We start from the raw sequence: 19125 nt of genomic DNA, 5'->3' as shown, positions 1-19125 counted from the left end.
ACTTCACGTTAGGTCTCAATTTCCTGGATTTCTCATGCAGCGTCTGCATTTGCAAGAGTTGGCGGTATTTAGATGAATCCCCCCATTGTCTCACTACCTCTTCTCCCCATCCTGGTGGGTAAAGTTTCTCCATCAGCACAACAGACCTCTTGGCTCTCACTGCATTTCCTCATGCTGCTGATCTGGCTCCACCTTCACTGCTCATTCTCAGCTTTCAAGGCGGTTTCTGGCCCATAAACAAACGTATAAGTTCTCTCATTGGGAGCGCTGAACAGCAGTTGATGACCTGCCTCCACCTTCCTTGCGCTCACCCTTTCCAGCTAGTCTAGGGCACCAGCGCCCTCTAGGGGTCAGCCAAGGAACTAGCCAACCCAGTATCAGGACCTCTTGCCACTCTCGTTCCTCTCTGGATTGTGTATGGAATGAGAACAATGATTTTAATGATTACTGCTAGTGGCTAACTTTACTGACAGTGTGGTAGTTGTTTGCAAGCACTGTCTCATTCAGTCCTACAGCAACCACAAGGGGAAGAGATACGACTGTTGGCCCTATTTTATGAGTAAGGCTGAAGCAGACAGAGGATGGGTAATTTGCCAAGATCAAGAGCTAATTATTGGCAGTCTTCACATACGCAGGTACATTCTCTTTACCTTCCTCCATTCTGCCTTTCGGTTTCCTAATTCTTGCCCAGTTACATGAAGTAAAATTTCTCTTCCTCTTTTTCTTCCTCCATTGCATTTGTGAATCAAAACAAAACTCTAATTATGAAAGTCAAGTATAAAAGTGTTGCCAACACCAGCATCAAGGACAAGGAAAGCCACGAGCGGCCTTGACCAAGTTTTTGAAAATCCACCATATAGTGTCCTTTAGAATTTATACATTGTTTTTCATTCACTTGTATCTTCTTCTAATTCAACTTAATTTTCCTCAAATGGTAATATTCAAGATAATAAGACCCCAATTAAATTTCAATTTAAAATACTTATTTTAGTTATAGATAGTTTAATAACAATATAAAATTCTACTATTTTAAGATTACAAATGCATACTGTTTCCACATGCTATAGGTAAGTTATATTCTGGGCCAAGCAGGTGCTTGTGGGCTGTCCCAAAACATCTTCTCCATGAAAGATGCTCTGAACTGACTTACACATTCTTTCTGAGTTAATGACTACTTACACTGGCTACACAATGCACACTGAATAAACATTTACTGACTGACAACCCTGGAGAGGAAGGAAAACGTATTCTCCGGTAATCAAGAGCTAAAAACACTATTACTAATGCTGGTAATGCCAACATGTTTTGAGCATCTACTAAGTACCAAGCCCACTGCTAAGTGCTTTCACATGGAGGCTGAAGGAACAAAACAATAGATTTTGTGTTCTTTTTGGACTGTATTTAATGCATCAACGGTTTTCTGACAATTCAACACAAAGCTTTTAGACTCAGAATTGTCTAACTGAAATGGTCTGAGCTTTTAGTTTCAGTTAGAGGAAAGCACTTTCACGTTGGGTTAATTCTGAGAATGGTTTTTAAGGAATTTGTGCACTAGAATCCTGGCATGGAGAAATGAGTGGAGTCTCTTTCACCTGTTAATCTGGATATTGGGGTAACCCTGGTCGAGCCCCAGAGGTGGGGTCTCTAGCAGGGGGGTGGGGTGGCCTGGAGGTTTCTTCTAGCCCCAGAGTTCTCCATGGTCTGCCCAACAAGTTCTAGGGTTACCTGGGGATCAGGCCTACTCTCGGGTAAGCCTGGGTATGCGCAAAGACCCTTCTTTCCTTCTGAGGCTTATTTTCTGAAATCTAAGCTGTCGGTGCTTCTCTTGGTCTCACACCAAGTTCTGAATTGGAAGCTGATGCCCATGGATTCCACGCTTGGTCTTCATCCCACACAGTGAAGCACCCTATATCTGTTTCCTTACAGAACCCAGAGACAGACAAGCACCCTGAGGTCATTCAACCAAGCCCCCAACTTTATGCAGGGGACTGTCTCTCTGACTTGGTGCAGATGGTAACGGGAGCCCTCTAGCCAGCACCCCTCCATCTCCTATCTATAGCTGTTTCTCAGTCATCCCGCTTCACCCCGAATACGCAAAGACTGATCTTACGGGGCCCTATCCAGTAAATCACCAAGTTTGCCTTTCTTCTGTGGTATAGACTGACACCCCTTGACTCAGCCCTACCACACCCAGAAAAAGGACAAATCCCGTAATGAGAGTTTGCAAGGGATGGGTCCAAGTTCCTTCTTTATACAGGAGTTTGGTTGTTTCAAAAGTGCTTCTAAATTAGAGGCAATGTCTGGTCGTTGCAATACAATTTGACTTGCTCAACAACAGCTAGTAAGGAACAGACCTAATATTGAGGAAGCACCGTCCACGGTGGGTGCCACACCCCCCTTTCTCATAGGCTGGTTAAGGTCAAATCCAGCCTTAATCAGCCCAATCTGACTGTGGCCATGGCAGGGCCCATGATGACCTGCAGGTGTCTCTGATCCGCGGCCTCTTCCCGGGTATTCCCTCTCCCTCCTGACCCCATCTAAAATCTGCTGCTCTCTCGAGCACCCTGCTTCTCCCAGCAGACACCCAGGGAGGTGACTGTTTATTCTTTCACATCCCAAGCGCCTCGGGGTCGAGAGGCTGAAGTGACATCTCTCATTACTCTCTGTTATAGGCTGAACTGTGCTCCCCAAATTCACATTAAGTTAAAGTTCTAATCCCCCCGTACTTAAGAATGTGACTGACTTTGGAGATGGGATCTTTAAAGAGGTAAAACGAGGTCATTAGGGTGGGCCCTAATCCAATTCCTTAGAAGGAGGAGGAAATTAGGACACAGACGTGCATAAAAGGAAGGCCATGTGAAGACACAGGCAGAAGACAGCCATGTGTAAGCCAAGGAGAGAGGCCACAGAAAAAGCCAACTCTGCCAAACACCTAGATCTTGGGCTTCTAGAATGATGAGAAAATAAATGTCTGCTGTTTAAGACACTCAGCCACTCGGTGGTACTTTGTTATGGTGCCTCCTACTACCCCCTCCCATTCTCAGGCCGCACAGCCTCACGTCTTTTCTTTCCTCCTCATTTCACCGAGGCCTGGGCCACTAGCTCGGTCCCGCCCACCTGGGAGACTTCAGAGGTCACCCTGACTCCTCGTCAGACATCCTGGCTTCTTAGTTCCTTCTCACCTCCAGTGACCTGCTGTCAATTCCAGCCACCCATTCCTTAGACTGTCCAACCGGAAACTGCTTCGCTTCCCCCAACTAGAAATTCAAGCCTCCCATCTGGTCACACTTTCTACCCCTCTGGCTTATTTGACTGTTCCTATACTAACCGATCTTTGAGCTGACCACTCAGTCTCTTTGGACCCCTCCCATCTTCACTTCCTTTCTTTTCTGGCTAAGCCTCCCATAGCCATCACTTTGGATTTCAGTTGCTCCATTGCCAACACCTAACTCCGTGTCAACTTTTTCTCTTAGCAGCCCGGCAACACTCCACCTGACGGACCCAGCTACCTCCATCCCTCCATGTCTCTCCATGCCTTCACCTGGGGAGCTCAGTTACAGCCGCGTTATTCATGTCCAACCTCCACGCTCAACAGTTCTGCTCTATTTCTCTGTTCCATTTACTCTGCCACCTCCCACTACCTAAACTTTTCTACCCTCCTTAAACCACCACCACCTTGCTCTCAACAGGAGGAGACAGAAGCCGGCTGAAGAAGCCCCTCACCTCTCCTCCCCTGCACCAGCCACACGCCCCTCCTCCACCTGCTCTCTGAATCCTGGTCATCCCACCAGCTCGGGAAACATCTTCTGAGCCTCCTTTATCTCTAAGCTCTTACTACCAGACACTTCCCATCAGCATCTTAAATTGCTCAAGTCTCTTCCATATGAAAAGAAACCACCCCCCACCCCGCCTTGGGCCTTCCCTAGTCACCCCTCTATTTTTTCCCTCCCCTTTCCCAGCCTTCCTTCTTGAAAGGGTACTATTTCTTCACCTCTCAATCTTTCAACCTGCTAAACTGGTTTCTGCTTCTGCCATCCACTGAAACAGCTCTCACTAAGTTACCAACAACTTCCAAGTTGCCAAATCTGATGGGCATTTTTTTTCCAAGCTTATTTGACTTGATCAAGCGACAGCAGACAGATCTCTGTTAAACACAACTCTCACCAGCCATTCCCCTGCCATCAATCCTTTAATAACTTCCCGTTGCTCTTAGAAGAAAGGCTGAAATCCATAACACGGAAGGCCCGCCCCTGGCTTATCCTGGGGCCTCATCTCTCCCCCTGTCCTCCAGCTCCTGTGCTGGTCCTGCCCGTGTCGGAGTCTCCATATGGCAACATCCCTTCCGCTCTCGCCGGCCTTCCACCAGGCACCTCCCTCTCCTTTGGCGGTCCTGTCCTCGGGTCTTCCCCGCCATGCCCCAAGCAAGGCCCCCTTGTTACATGCTCTCCCTGTCCTATGTGTCCCCTGATAGCATCCTGGATGTGTGGGGACCGCTGGTTTAGTACCTTCCTCTCTCCTATAGATTGTAAGCTCCAGTGGGCAGGGTTCCCATCTGCTTCACTCCCCACATACTCCAGCCCCTTGCACAGCACACCGCACGGCGAATGAATGAATGAACGAACGAAAGAACACACCCAGATCCACACTGGACCGAGTCCACTCGTGACCTCTGCCCCCGCACGTGGCTTTGCGTCACAGACGCTGCCATTCTGAGCACCTCGCTTCGTGCACAGACCCCCAGGGTCCGGCCCACCCGGCCTCGTGCCCTCTCACGCTCCACTGTTCCCTCTCTTTGGTGTCAAGAAAACTTCGGCCCAGGGTCCCAATGCGGCCGCCACCTGTTTTGATAAATAGTTTTACTGGAACACAGCCTCCCTCATCGCTTTATGTATTGTCTACAGCTGCTTTCAGCTCTAATGGCAGCGCTGAGCCGCTGTGACAGAGACCGTATGGATGCAAAGCCTCGAAAATTCCCTATCTGGGGCTTTCAGGAAAAAGTCTGCCGAGCCCTGGAATAAAGCATCGCGTGGGACACCTACTGTGTGCTGTGGGGAAAATCGAGTAAGTGTGTCATGGTGACAAAGGGGTGGTTCAAGGTTTCGATCGGAGTGATTCTCTTATCAGCGTCTATGGTCAGCATCTTCTTCAACAGGTCGATGAACTCCCGCCGGTCCGCCTTTTCCACCAACATGTCACTCCCTTCCAAATCCGTCGTCATGTTCACCTGAAAGCAAGCGGGGACAGGTTACCAAGACCCCGCGCGGCCTCCCTCCCCCTGACCCCTCTTATTTTGCGCCCTGCAGCTCCATCCTAATCTCTCGGTCACCCCTTCCCAGCCCCCTGAAGGCTGTGTCTGCCCCGTGGGAGGCGCTGCCGCGGGTCATCACTGCCCGCCGGACGCGGCTGTTCTCTCTGCAGGAGAGACAGAGGGAGGGCACGCGGGGAAGGGAGAGGCCACTGCCGGCGCCTGCAAATGTATAAACGTGCCGGGGGTACCAAGCTCCTGCTCATCACTTAGGCGGAAATGCACCTCACGTCACACCTCACTGAAAAGAACCACAGGATGAAGAGAGTTCTGGAGACCGAGTGCGTGACAATGTGAATGCACGGACTACTACTGAATGGTACACTTACAAAGGGTTTAAATGATAAAATTCATGCTACGTGTATTTCCCCACAGTTAAAAAAACAATAATTACAACCAAGCAGTAAAAAATAAGATGCAAAAAGGTTTATTTATTTAACCTTCTGAGGGAGATGTTGGGGCCTCAACACCCTCTTCCCACACCTACGGTGTGTCAGTCCTCTTGCAGGTCCTGAACTAGGGCCCGAATTATTCAAGTCCCTGGGTTCGCTGGGATCACCTCTGGCCAAGGCAGGCAGGACATCTGAACACAGGATTTTTCTTCCAAGAGCAAGTCTATACTAGGATGGCCTTTAAAAGCCTTGTTTTGTGGTGCTTTCTATATTTTCCAAGACATGCGCTGGAAAGCAATTTCGGTTTTCTCAGACAATCTAAGCTTCTAATCAACTGACAAGTATACTTTACTCAGAATCGATGATTTTTGGTTACACTTATCTTCCGTAAGAGGTGTGCTAAGTGTTTATTGGTCTGTAGCTTTATTTTTCATTGCTTTGAAGAAAAACTCACTTTTTAATTTCAGACTAGTTTTTACCCTAAAAATAGCTGACGTTCTAGAATTTTCTCTGGGCACAAAGGTGAGAGCCTGTGGTCCCTCCAGTGAGCTGAGAGAGACTGAGTGCAGTGGGCTGAATTGTGTTCTAGCAGAAGATGTAATTCCTAATCCCTGGTACCTGTGAATGTGACCTTATGTGGAAATAGGGTCTCTGCAGATGTAACCAAGTTAAAGTCATACTGGAGTAGAGTGGGCCATAAATCCAATGATTGCCGTCTTTATAAGAGAAAGAGGGGAGATTTGGACACAGAGACAAGAGGGAACAAAGGGATGAAGAAGGAGGCAGAGACTGGGGGGATGCAGATACAAGTCAAGGGAAACCGAGGATTGCCAGGGGCCACCAGACGCTAGGAGAAAGGCATGGACAGTTTTTTCCTAGAGCCTGCAGAGGGAACATGGGCTGTTGGTACTGTGATTTCAAACTTCCAGCCTCCACAACTGCGAGAGAATAAATGTTGTTGTCTTAAGTCACCCAGTTTATGGCCCCTTGTTAAGGTAGCCCTAGGGAACTAATCATGGGCATTAAACTCAAATGTACTAATGGGCTTGAATTCTTCTCATGAAGACATCAGTAAGATTGGCCAGTACTATTTTACAATTGGGAACCAATAAACTGAAGCCATTTTTAAAGAGCTGGTATAAGGTTTTAAAAATTTTTTTATCTTTGGCTGCATTGGGTCTTCGTTGCTGCACATGGGCTTTCTCTAGTTGCGGTGAGCAGGGGCTACTCTTCATTGCGGTACACGGGCTTCTCATGCTTCTCATTGTGGTGGCTTCTCTTGTTGCAGAGCACGGGCTCTAGGCACACGGGTTCTAGGCACACGGGCTTCAGTAGTTGTGGCACACGGGCTCAGTAGTTGTGGCTCGCGAGCTCTAGAGCGCAGGCTCAGTAGTTGTGGCGCATGGGCTTAGCTGCTCTGTGCCATGTGGGATCTTCCCGGGCCAGGGCTTGAACCCATGTCCCCTGCATTGGCAGGCAGATTCTCAACCACTGCGCCACCAGGGAAGTCCTGGTGTAAGGTTTTAAAAATGTTCCACAAACCCAATGGTATTCTTCCTAAGGCTGGCATATCATTGTTTAAGGTCAAGGTCAACCACCACAGTTGAGTAATGTGGATTTCTACCCGCCATCTTATATTAATTGCTCTCGCAGAAGTCTTGCTGTGCTTGGTTTTTAAAGGGCTAACACTGCATACTCACCCACGGAGCTTACCTGGGCCATATCATCTAAACAGTTGAAAATGTACTTCCTTGCTTCTTTTGACTTAATCCCCGTCTCTGCTTCATGGTCATCTGGTGTCTGGTCAAGAGAGGCAAAAGCCCATTGGTGATGTGAATTATTTCCTAGTCGCTGTGACTCAAACCTGTCAGCTTCTGCGTCTCCCAGAGGGTCTTTTCTCACCTTTCAGAGAAGGAGACTAGGATTCTTCTTAAAGTGACCTGCGTACAAATTCCTTCCTCTCTTCATCCTCCTCACTAACTCATCCCTCCTCCTTCCTTCCTTCCCATGAACACCTGTTGGGGGCCTGCTCTGAGTCAGGTCTGGAGGATCCCCAGATGAGCAAGATATGCCACAACCCTGATAGCCCTACATTCTCCCCTAAGTTTAAGGAATAAGGTCAGGTTCCATATGTGGAAAAGCAGAAGCCCTTTTTCCCCTTGTTTTAAGATGTTAATTTAATTTATCAAACTCGTATACCTAGAGCTCTCCCTATGTGCCAGGCACTATTCTAAAGCACGTGAACTCATGTAATGCCCTTCACAACCATCTTAGGGAGGGCAGTTGCCAGCCCATTTTCCAGAGGGAGAAACAGGAACAGAAGGCTTGAGGAGACTGCCAAGGTCCCAGGGCCGCTGCTGGCTCCGGAGTCTGTTGTGTGTGTCGCCTCCGCCTGGGCCCGGGGCACGCACACCCAGCTCCCGAACTGGCCTCAGCCTAGGAAGCTGCTGTTTCCAATTACTATGGATTTTTGAACTCATTCATGGATCACAGGTAATTAATCCTTCAAATCTCACTCAAGGACAGCACACCTGGAGCTGCTAAGATCCAGGCTTCGATCTGGGAACAGCTGGCCAAGTGGGCCTGAGGCTCTTAACTAAGACGTAGAAGTGAACCCTGCCCCTGCCCGGCCTCCTCCCTGCCCGGGACTCTTTTTCACCGGACCTGACCTTGAGCTGCTCACCCTCACAGCTGCGAAACGCCAGCCTCCCGTCAATAGCCTAAGATGCTTGTTCAGCTTCCAGATCTCTTTTCAAAGTCTTTTGCCACCATTGGCCACACATTATCTTTAAATGTATTAGAATATGGCGTGGTTTCTGTCAAAAAAAACACCCACCCACACTCTTGCAAAAAAAGAAACACCTAAAATGAACACAAAACACACTTAAGACTTGTATTATTTTCTCCTTCCCAGGAAAAAACATTAATTTTAATCACTATGCACAGATCAAAGTGAAACAGAATATGTTTCTGTTAAAGTCAAACCACCAGAGTTTACGGTGTGCAATGGTGCGCTCCACCACCTGCCGGCCGGGACCGGCAGACCCCTCCCCGGAGCCTTCGGATGCTGTGCTGCTTAGGCTGCTTCCTGTGCCTGGAAGGCCCTCTTCATCCTTTAGGGCCCGGCTCGAATGCTCCTCCCCGACCCTCTGCCACAGCGGGATTAAAGGCTCCCTCCTCCGGCCTCCCACGCTCTGTTCCTGCCGGGAACAGAGCGCTGGTCACGGGGAGGAGGCAGGGCTTGCCACACAGGTTCAGGCTCCCTCTGGACTGGGAGCTCCTTGAGGGCAGGCGGTGGTTCATTTCTCTGTCTAGTAACCAACCAGACGGGTCATTAAGATTCACTGGATTAAACCTCAGGAGTTTAGCGATCAGAGTTTGAGCCGCAAAAGGCAGCAGGTCAAGCAAAGTGGTGCTTTTTGAACATTCAGATTCATCCACACCATGTATCAACCACAGTCGCGCCTCCCCCGTGGCCGAATCACAATCAGGTCCAGGACCAACGCGCTGCTGTCAAAGGCTCCCCACCGATGGGACCTTCTTCCCTGCGTGCTGGGTGTTGGAGGGGACGCTCTTCCTACCTTCAGCCTCCACAGAGGATACGGCGAGTCTGTGTCACGGTTGAAAAACCTAGTTGTCTTTGTCCCTGCGCTTAATAAATATTCTGCTGGCAAACCCTGTGTTTGTGAAATATACCGAATCTGCAAGAAAAGATGAGAATGAGGTCAGGGCTTTTCCTGTCATCATACATGTGGTACACTAATGGCTCTAGCGTCTCGGAGAAAAACAACAATTTTATAGGGAGAGAAAGAAGTAATCAAAGGAAAAGGGGAAAGAAAGAGGAATAAAGAAAGAAAAGCGAGGCGAAAGGAAGCAAGGTTCGGGAGACAATATAACACCGCGTAGCCCCAACCATACGTCAGGTTATAAATGAGGTGCCAATCCAGATGAAGAATGAGGGCTTGCTGTGAACACCTGTGCTATCCGGACCCACCTGATCGTACTCTGAAGCTCCTGGATACAGCGGCCAGCCCAGGAACAGCTCTGCAATGACGCAGCCCAGGGACCACATATCAATTGCCTCACAAAATGGTAAACCAAGGATGATCTCAGGGGCCCTGAAAAGGAAGAATGTAAAAAAACCATTAGCAATTTGGAAATGCAGGCAGCTATTTCTACATGAATTCTACATAAAATCCAGTCTTTCCAACCCAAGTTACCATTATTGACTCCCTCAAGGGCCTGTCATTCTCCAGCTGGACTGAAATGATCCCTCCATCCTTTGACTTGGTCCTCCCCATCAGCAGGGAGCCTGGCTGAATGACTGGCTGAGATGAAGGGTAGGTCTGTGGCTCTAGAACAGACCCACAGGGAACCACAGCTATTGACTTCATTACCATTACACTCCAGCCAGTTGAGCTAAGTATCATTTCAGAGACACTTGGGGAATTATGTTTTGTAGCTGAAAACTCGGGAAACCAACCTTTAGAGTGCCCAGTTTTTACAAAGGAATTCTTAAGTACAGGTATTCTATTTTCAGTAATATATATAAAACAAGTTGCCTCTTCCCAAAATGGGATTAAATCCAATATCTGTTTATGCCAACAATCCTTAGGAGTTCTGTATCACTTTCCCAAGGAAACACTACTTTATTTCATTAGCTTCTAAAAAGTTCTCTACTATGACAATTATAGAACGCCTGTTTGCGATACCTAGTTTGGGTATCAATCAGAATTCCATTAGAAACCCTTTCCTAACTGTAGAAATTATGTTCCTTCACATGATAAACCAGGTTACATGCTGGAACTTCTAAAGGAAATCACCTAAACTCAAAGAGAAAATTTCACATGTAGTTGGTAATCAAAACCAAAGACCACAGAGTACCTCTTCTTTTCTAGGAATTGGTCATGATTGCTAGGGGTACATTTTGGAGAAAACCACATTCAGAGTATGAGATACGAACCCAGTTTATGTTTTTTTAAAATACGTGGCTCGAGGCACTCTGCTGATACATTAGCCCAACTTGCGTTTTCTCTCTCAACTGTCCCCTTGATCAAGCGATACAGGAAGATGCTACGCTCCACCCTTTCAGCAGCCTGGAGTGGAGTGCAGGGACGGGGGGAGACCTTTCTCTGCCTACGTTATCTTCGCCCAGCTAGCACGAGAGGCGGGGGGTGGCAAGGGAGGGGGCGTCAGAGACACCTCCACTTGGAGCTTCAAGCTGAATTTTCCCTGCCTAAAAAGCATCTCCCCACCTGCTCCTTCAAATTTGCTCTCATTGCGAATCTTCTTTTTTCTCTACATCATGGTACTGAAAAAAAACCAAACAAGAACCAAAGTGTCTTGCTACCAAGTCTTTTGACTTTTCAGGTGTAAAAAGGAGTTTCTTCACTTCCTTGGAGCTGGAGAGTCGGCACTGCCCACGGTGCTTCCAGAGCTCCACAGTCACGGTCGGGGAGGCAAGAGTGCCTGTCCTGAAGCCCAAGGCTGGGTCTCCCCAGGCTTGGGAGGAGGGAGTGGCTGCGGAGGGCGGGGGGAGCGAGCTGCTGCTTAATGGGTCTGCCCTGTCCCCATCCCCTCACTGCTGGGCATCTTCAGCTGCCAGTGTTTGCCTGGCACTTCGCCCTGTCTTTGGTCTCTTTCTCCTCCAAGCCTAGTAGCTGACGGTCCGTGTGAATACGGGAGGCTGCTCTTGCCCTCTGGCGCTGATGCCCTGGGGACGCTGGGGGTGGTTTGATGACACATCACTGCTGGACTGTCCTGTGTCACGGGGCCTCCGATCCCACAGCTGGCCTAGGTCACTGTGTCCAGCGCTGCCGCCCCACGCCAGGGCTTCCGGGGCCACCCGATCATCGTGTGTAACCGACCAAATGATTGCAGGTTGCCTCTGGTGATGCAATCTCTTCAGAGGTGGTTTTGGTTTATTTAAAAAAACACATCTTTTAGAAAAGAAGGGAATATTTGAAAAGAACATTATAGGGAGAACAACATGCTTTTCCTACGTATGTGTCAGAACCTGCTTTGCTTTCTGCCCTCTCTGTTCTAGAGTCAGATGTGTCCCCCTGCCTCCTCTCCCCGGGAGCGGTATTCTGGTCTGGTCCTGAGAAGCCCCTCCTGTGGCAGCCGCTGCTGCCTCAGGATCAAGCATCTCGGCACCTTTGTCCCCTCTTCCTGTGACCTGTCCCTTTGCCCTTTGCAGCCTGGACACTCCAGTCTCCAGGCGGGGTCTTAGGGACAGGCTGTTCCTGCTCCACGGGGACATCTCCGGATGTGACCATGGGGCTGCCCTTCCGATCAGGTTAATCAACTGGTCCTCATGCCCCTAAGCAGGCCACTGGGAACCTCTGGAAGCCCATTTCCCAGATTCTGTTCCCTGATGTTCTGCCTAGCAGAATCCAACAAGTAAGACTGTCACGCAAAGGGCGCTCCAGCAATGTTCTTTGGCGAAAAACACTAGACGTGGATTCCATCGGCTGACGTTACACGGACAGGACCTGTGAAAATCGTTCAGTCCATTCTCCATCAGAAAAGGAAGCGGCAGCGATTCGTGGTACCGTGATATATACAGCAGAGGATTTCTCTTGCCGTGACCATAGTGAACAAATGCTTGAGCGTCAGGCAGGGCGGCCGGGAGACAAAAGAAACAGAGGGCGCAGCCCTGTCCGTGGGGGCCCCAATGCTGGGAAGGCAGCACTAAAGCACACGTGACAAGTGAGGTCGAGCACAAAACGTACACAACACACACACACAGATATGAAAACAGAGCTAATCCAAACACACAAACTCACTCTAGCATCTCCCATTTAAAAAGATCAAGCAGAACGCAAGGACAAAACACACCAAACCCAAAACCAAACCTCTCCTAATCCCTTCAGCTCCCTGCAGCTGTTGCCCTAGTTCTCTGTTCTCCTTCCAAAGCCGAATCTCTAAAGAGTCATCTCCGGCAGCTTCCACTGCTTTGCCTCACGCATCTTCCCTCCCTCCTCTAACTGAACTTTCCCCTCTGCTCCACTCAAGTGCAGAGCTCGCCAAGACCAGCAGGGACCACGTCACGTCCCCTGGTCAGCTTGTAAGCTCTGGAACCCGAGAGATGCATTTCTTCCACGCAGTTGACCGTTCTGTCTTGTTTTGAAACACGCAGTCTTGGTTTTCACGACACCACGCACTGCCGCATTTGTCCTGCCCCTCTGCTCATGGCTTGTCTTCCTTTATCCAACTGCTACCTGATGGCAAAGCCCTAGGACCCCTTCTCTTCTCTCTTTTCATTGTTTTTCTAGGTAATTCTTATGGGTTGAATTGTGTCCCCAAAAGACATGTTGAAGTCCTAATCCTTGTTACCTCAAAATGTGCCCTCCTTTGGGAATGCGGTCATTACAGATTAGTTAAGATGATGTCATCCTGGGGTGGGGTGGATCCTTAATCCAATGTGACTGGTGTCCTTAGAAGAAGAGGGAAATTTGGACACAGACGCAGAGGGAAGATGGCCATGTGAAGATGCAGGCAGAGCTTGGAGTGATGCTGCCACAAGCCAAGGAATGCCAGGAGCCAGCAGAAGCTAGAAAAGGCAAGAAGGATCCTCCCCTAGAGGCTTCAGAGGGAGCACAGCCCCGCTGACACCTTGATTTTGGACTCCTAGCATCCAGAACTGTGAGAGAATAAATATCTGTTATTCTGAGTCATGCATTTTGTGGTACTTGTTTCTGCAGTGCTAGGAAACTGAGACAGTCATTGTATCCATTCTAACAGGTTTAAATCCCATTTTGTGTATTTCCAAATGTCTACCTCCATCTTCGACTTTTCTCAGCCCCAGCTTTATGTTTCTGATGGCCTGGCATCTCCACTGGAATACCTCACAATCATCTGAAACTTACTACGTTTGAAAGGGAACTCTTCTCTTCTGCACTCCCCCCCCCCCAAATAATTCCTCCCTCTGTCCTCCTTGTTTCACTAAATGGAATTACCACCCCACCCCGCTGTTACTCATGTTGGAAACCTGGAATTGACCTTTGATTCCTCTCTCTCCCTCTCCATCCTCACCACCCAATCCATCAATATGGCAGCTCCGAAGTACATCTCAAATTGGCCCCTGATTCTCCACTTCCACTGCCACCGCTCTGGCCCTGGCCACCCATCTCACCTGGAGCTTCCTATCTGGTCTTCCCACTTCGTCACCCCTTCCTCCAATCCACTCTCTACTGGCTGAACAGGTCACACGTCCCTCGGCCTGAAGCCCTTCAGAGGCTCCCTGCCACACTTAGAATGAGGTCTCAGTGCCCCCCAGGCCCACAGAGACCCCCTCGGCCAGGCCCTGCCCAGCCTGGCACAGTCCAAGTTCAATAAGCTCCGGGCTAACCAGCTTCCTCTCAGTTTCTGGACCCAGAGCCTCCATGCAGTGGGGTTGCTTCTGCCTCAAATGCTCTCTCCGCTGGCTCTCAGGTGGTGGCCTCCTTCTCATCCGTCAAACCTCAGCCTAATCGTCACCGCCACAGACGGGCGTCCCTCGGCACCAGTTAGTCTCTGTCTACAGTGCCATCAATGTCACTTTACAGCACTTTCCCAATAACCTGCTTACTGTCTGTCTCCCCTGCTCAGCCCACGAGGGCAGCACAGCGCCTGGCGTTTAGTAGACACTCAATCAGTAAGGATCTGTTGACTGAATAAACCTTTATTAAATATAAGGAAGTGCTAAAATACGTGATTCAGATGGAACGTTCTAAGGCAGCACAAAACAAAGGAGGATGGAAGGGGCAAATCTTCACGAAGGATGGAAGCCTGGGCACGAGGCTTTCGCCTGGGGAAGAGCAGGCCTCTGTGCGGGCGGGACCCGCAGGAGTGGAGGCCCAGAGACAGGCGTGGGCATGTGGCCCCGCTCGGCCGAGCACGGCGCCCACAGCGGGGCTGGCACTGAGGGACGGAGGACCCCTACCTGTAGGGGGCTCACGAACGAATTACAGCAAAAAAGCCAGTGAAGGTAGCAGGGGGGCTGGAGGCGGCACCCGGAGAATATAGGGTCAGGACCACAGGGCTGCAAAGGCCCATCCCTTCTCACCTCCCTCTTGAAGCCATCACTCACTCAGCTCCACGGCTGCGGGCTTGCTGGTACCCTCTGCAATCCAGGCCTCTCTTGTAACTCCCTACTGGTCTCCTGCCTTGGATTTCAACCTTTTCCAATTTACCCCAAAACTCCCCCTCATTCAAAGGCTGTGTCCTTTTCTCTGCATGTATGACACATTGGTCATATTTCTGATATAGCCTGTCCCCTCCCCACTCCTTCCTCACTCAAACACACCCTGTTCTCTGTGCTGGTGGACCACGTGATGAACATATTGGCACGAACCACCAGATCGGTCCGATAAATATTAACTGACCACCTACTACTGTAGATATATGTCCGTGTGTCCGCCCTCCACTAAACCTTCCCAAGGGCAGAGTCTGTGTCTCGTGTGTTTTGATCCTTAGTCTGGCACACAGCAGATGCTCCGTAAAAATCTGCTCAAAACCCAGGCCACGAGCCCTCGGGTAAGGAAGGCACTTCTCTGGCCCCTCAGTAATCCCTGGGGGAATGAAGCCCCTTCTGCTGTGGCCTGGCAGAGGCCTGGCCCCTGTTCTGTTGGTCCATAAGGCTCTGAGCCCCTGGAGGTTCAAAGTCAAGTCTAAAATCTGTTTCTTTTTGTTTAGCGCACCTGAAGCACGTTCGATGGTTGCTAAGGTGCGTTTATTCTTCAGTGAAGAAGAAAGCATTCTTACCAAGGCTTATTCCATGCCAGAATTTAGCGTCACTCATTCACTCACTTAGCGGAACAATTCAACTGCCATTTTCCTAAGCGCCTACTATGTGCCAGGCACTGTGCTGGGTGCTGAAGATCAGAAGCCAGACCCTGTGGTTGCTCTAGGAGTTCACCGTCTAGTCAGAGGCAACAGCGGGCCTACAGCTAACACAAAACGCGCGCCCGGCACACGAAAGAGGGGGTACTGCGGGGAGGAGAGGCAGAGCCCAGGGCGCTTCTCAGGAGAAGTGGACAGGTGGGGTGGCCTCCAGGCACAGGGCAGGGTGAGTGCACGTCCCTCCCTGGCTTCTCGCCCATGTCGCTGCTGTACCTCCGGCGCCTAGCACAGCGCCTGGGGCATGTAGGTGCTCACTATACATCTGTAGAAGGAATGCATCTTTCTGTTTCAACCCCACACCCTCAGCAGGTGCCAATTTTCCCTGAAGCTGGCACCTTCTCCTTGGCAACACCTCCTATGACAAAAGACAGACTACTTGGCCTTTCTGCTTCAAAGTTTATACATGCTTAAAAAAAAAAATCACATTCCGGTTTCTTGCATGGGGGCCGTTTCTGTTCTCCGTTCGGCTCCGCAGCAGGTAGGATGGCTGGCTTGGGAAATGGCCTTTCCCTCTGGGCTCAGAATCGCCCAGGTCCTATCAGTGACTCATCCTTCACTCACCAGCCCATGGAATCATCTTACAGAGGCTCTTGGGTGCTATTTTGGAACATCAAAAATACTTTAAACATACATGAAGTGTCAGACAAAATTTGCACCTAAGAGAGAGAGATTGTTCCTTTCCAACATTCCCATAGCAAGACATGGAAAATTCTATTTTTCTATAGAAAGAGAATGGACAACTGTCATTTTCGACACACCAACGATTAAACTTCGATATTTCACTCCACTGGCTCTACTGACAGTGTACATGGCTGATAAGGCATTCCCAGATGTCCAGATCCTGTGACCCTATAGGGGAATGACCCCCAACAGAGGTGTGGACACCACCCGAGTTGAGTGGAAACACTCAAGATCCCGTGTTCACAGGTAGAATAATCCAGTGCCATTAGGTTGTGGCTGTATACTGATTTCCTGACGTTGGTAGGAGGATGAAACGAAACAGCATAACAGGAAGCACCTAGCACAGGGCCTGGCATGGAGCAGGCAATCAACAGATAGTACATCACTTGTCTATAACGTGTCTAAGTCCACGTGACAGTTAAATAAAGAGCATCTCTTTTCCTCATTTTTAAGGTCCATTTCCTCCTTATAAGTTGAGACATTAGGAAAACTGTTCAAGTATATTGAAGCATACATATTAAACATTTTTGCTTCATTTATTTATATGAAAAAGGTACAAAGATGAATATGACCAACAACTAAGTCACTACCATTTAGCTTTAGAAAGAAAATTGCCCATCTGCAGCCCGCCCCCTTCCTTCTACCGGGAAGCACAGCTCTAAGTCTGCATTGCCTTTCACGGTACAATCTCTTCCTCACCCAACCTCCCCGGCCAAGTCCATGTCTCCATCAACCACACAGCACACTAATAAAACAAGTGCAAGGTTCACGGCCACTCCCAACTTGGGCAATAAATCTGCAACACTAATCAGAGAACACAGGAAGAACTGTGCATTTCTGGAAAAATGTTACTCAATTTCTCCGAGTTTTTATTTCACCATCTATAAAATGTGATTATTAATCTTGCCTTTTTTTTTTTCTTGCCTCTACAGCAGCTTGTGAAGGTAAATTATGGTCAGTAGAATTATAAAGCAGTTTGAACTCCTTGGAAGCAAGACACTTTGTTAGTCCATGGTATTTTATACTCACTGATATTATGAGGTGTACTTGAACTGAAATGCCGTGAAAAAAGCCTGTTCCCACAAATATATGTAGATTGAAAGTAACCTCGGTATGGCTAGGGCAGAAGCAATCAAAATGTAAAACTGTATTTCAGATGGGTTGTTAAATCTTATGTTTCCACCACAAAAATAAGGAGACTTGGAAATGCTGACACGCTCTCGGAGCCACTATTTGAGCTGGTGACCCGGAGTAAAAGGCAACGGATTACATCAGAGCAACACAGGACCCTAGAGATGGCAGAAATCTGAGGACTACAAGGAGGCTATTTTAGAGAAATTGGACCCCAAAGCCCAAAGGATCTGCACGGAAGACAGCATGGGTTCATACCATGTCTGGGGGACCCAGAAAGGTCCAAGTGGAGATCAACATAGCAACAGAAGCCTGGCTCATCTAAGGTCAACCTGCGACTTGATTTTGAAAAAGACACAGCTTCCTTGGCGAACAGGAGATATGAAAGAAACAGCTCCGTCTTTGGGGTGCTAGAAAGATGAGGTGAAAGACAAAGGGACTCAGAGATGGAGCTCCAGGGACAAAACACAAGGTGAGGTTGACCAGGAGCCCCCTTGTTGTGTGAGCCTGCACTGAGCCAAGGTAATAAGGAGACTGTCCTTGCAACGGCCTAGCCAAACACTGTGCACCCTAAGAGCTCCAGACACACCCCACAGAAGAGTATTTCAGCCCTGTAATAAGCTGAGGATGGCACTGTCATCTGACAGTACCATGGCTCTGACTCTAGAAGGAAAGACACCCCACTCGTGCCTGTGGTGGTCCCAGCTTGATGTCACATATACAACAAAATTGTTGCAGAGAGGTTCTAGAAGTTCTACCTTGGGGCCGTTGTTATCCACAAAACTCTGTGTAAGCTGATGAGGATTCAAGACCCTCACTGGTGATTCTGCTGTAACTGAATGTCTCCAGCTCTCACCAACAGAAATGCTCAAGACATCAGAATGAAGCATCACATCCATATGGAAAGTTGATTATATAGATATAATCAACTTTGGTTGATTGTGGGTTTGGTTGTGGTGTTGACGCCATTCTCATGCCACACTTGGACAGTCTCCCAAAGGAAGCGAGCTTCCTTGATTCAACTGACCATTTTCAGTACAATGTTAGAATCAGAGTGGAAGATTTTTGGATTTGTATTGGCAATGAACATCCTGGCTCGGAATAAGACTTTCCTGGTGTGCCCTAAATAAACGGATCTCTCTCTCCACTCCCATCGCCCACCCCTGTGCCGACCCTTGGTTCCCAGCACTGCTTCAACTCTGCAAAGTGCAGTGCCAAAATCTAACCTTCTTGATTATATACCAGAAGAAAAGGTTGGATCTAGAACTCAAATGACTAAAATCTCCAAAGGCTTCTAAGTGATGCTGGTGTAAACTGGAAACCAGTTCTCAGGTATCTGGAGGATAATCTGATGTTAGCCTCTAGTTCCTTGTAAATCTCAGTAAGAAATGCTCACAAGGAAGAATGACTTGGACTCCACAATGGGTCATTTCAAAGACATGCACACCGCCCTGGACTTCCTTATCCTCTTGACACGTACCACTGTACTGTGTCTACTCGGCCCGTCCCAAGCCCTGTATCTCCCAGTCTGGTCTCTGCAGCTTTTACCATGAAGCCAAGGATTGCTGGAGAAAGCTGGATCTTGCTTTCCAACACCCCAAAGGACTATAATGTTATCAGGTTTTATACTCATACTTTTGGCCAAAGAACATGCTCAGTAAATGTCTGTGGAAGCACCTGTCAGCCAGGGAAATGGAATCTCAGGTTTCAGCACTATCTACACATAATGAT

General features: G+C 48.8%; 1 protein-coding gene across 7 annotated transcripts in view; it reads right to left on the bottom strand.

Moving 5' to 3' along the window:
• Positions 1–19125, bottom strand: part of HIPK2 (homeodomain interacting protein kinase 2) — a 189281-nt gene that overhangs the window by 40423 nt on the left and 129733 nt on the right. For all 7 annotated transcript variants that reach the window (XM_057550600.1, XM_057550599.1, XM_057550601.1 and 4 more), the window contains exons 3-6: positions 9692–9815; positions 9279–9398; positions 7411–7497; positions 5040–5224 (exon numbers count right to left, since the gene is read on the bottom strand). In XM_057550600.1, coding sequence (XP_057406583.1) covers positions 5040–5224; positions 7411–7497; positions 9279–9398; positions 9692–9815 — 516 coding nt within the window. The remainder of the gene's footprint in view (positions 1–5039; positions 5225–7410; positions 7498–9278; positions 9399–9691; positions 9816–19125) is intronic.

This window comes from Balaenoptera acutorostrata, chromosome 7 (assembly GCF_949987535.1).
Source record: "Balaenoptera acutorostrata chromosome 7, mBalAcu1.1, whole genome shotgun sequence".
Classification (NCBI taxonomy): domain Eukaryota; kingdom Metazoa; phylum Chordata; class Mammalia; order Artiodactyla; family Balaenopteridae; genus Balaenoptera; species Balaenoptera acutorostrata.
This window is presented reverse-complemented; position numbering and strand designations above follow the sequence as displayed.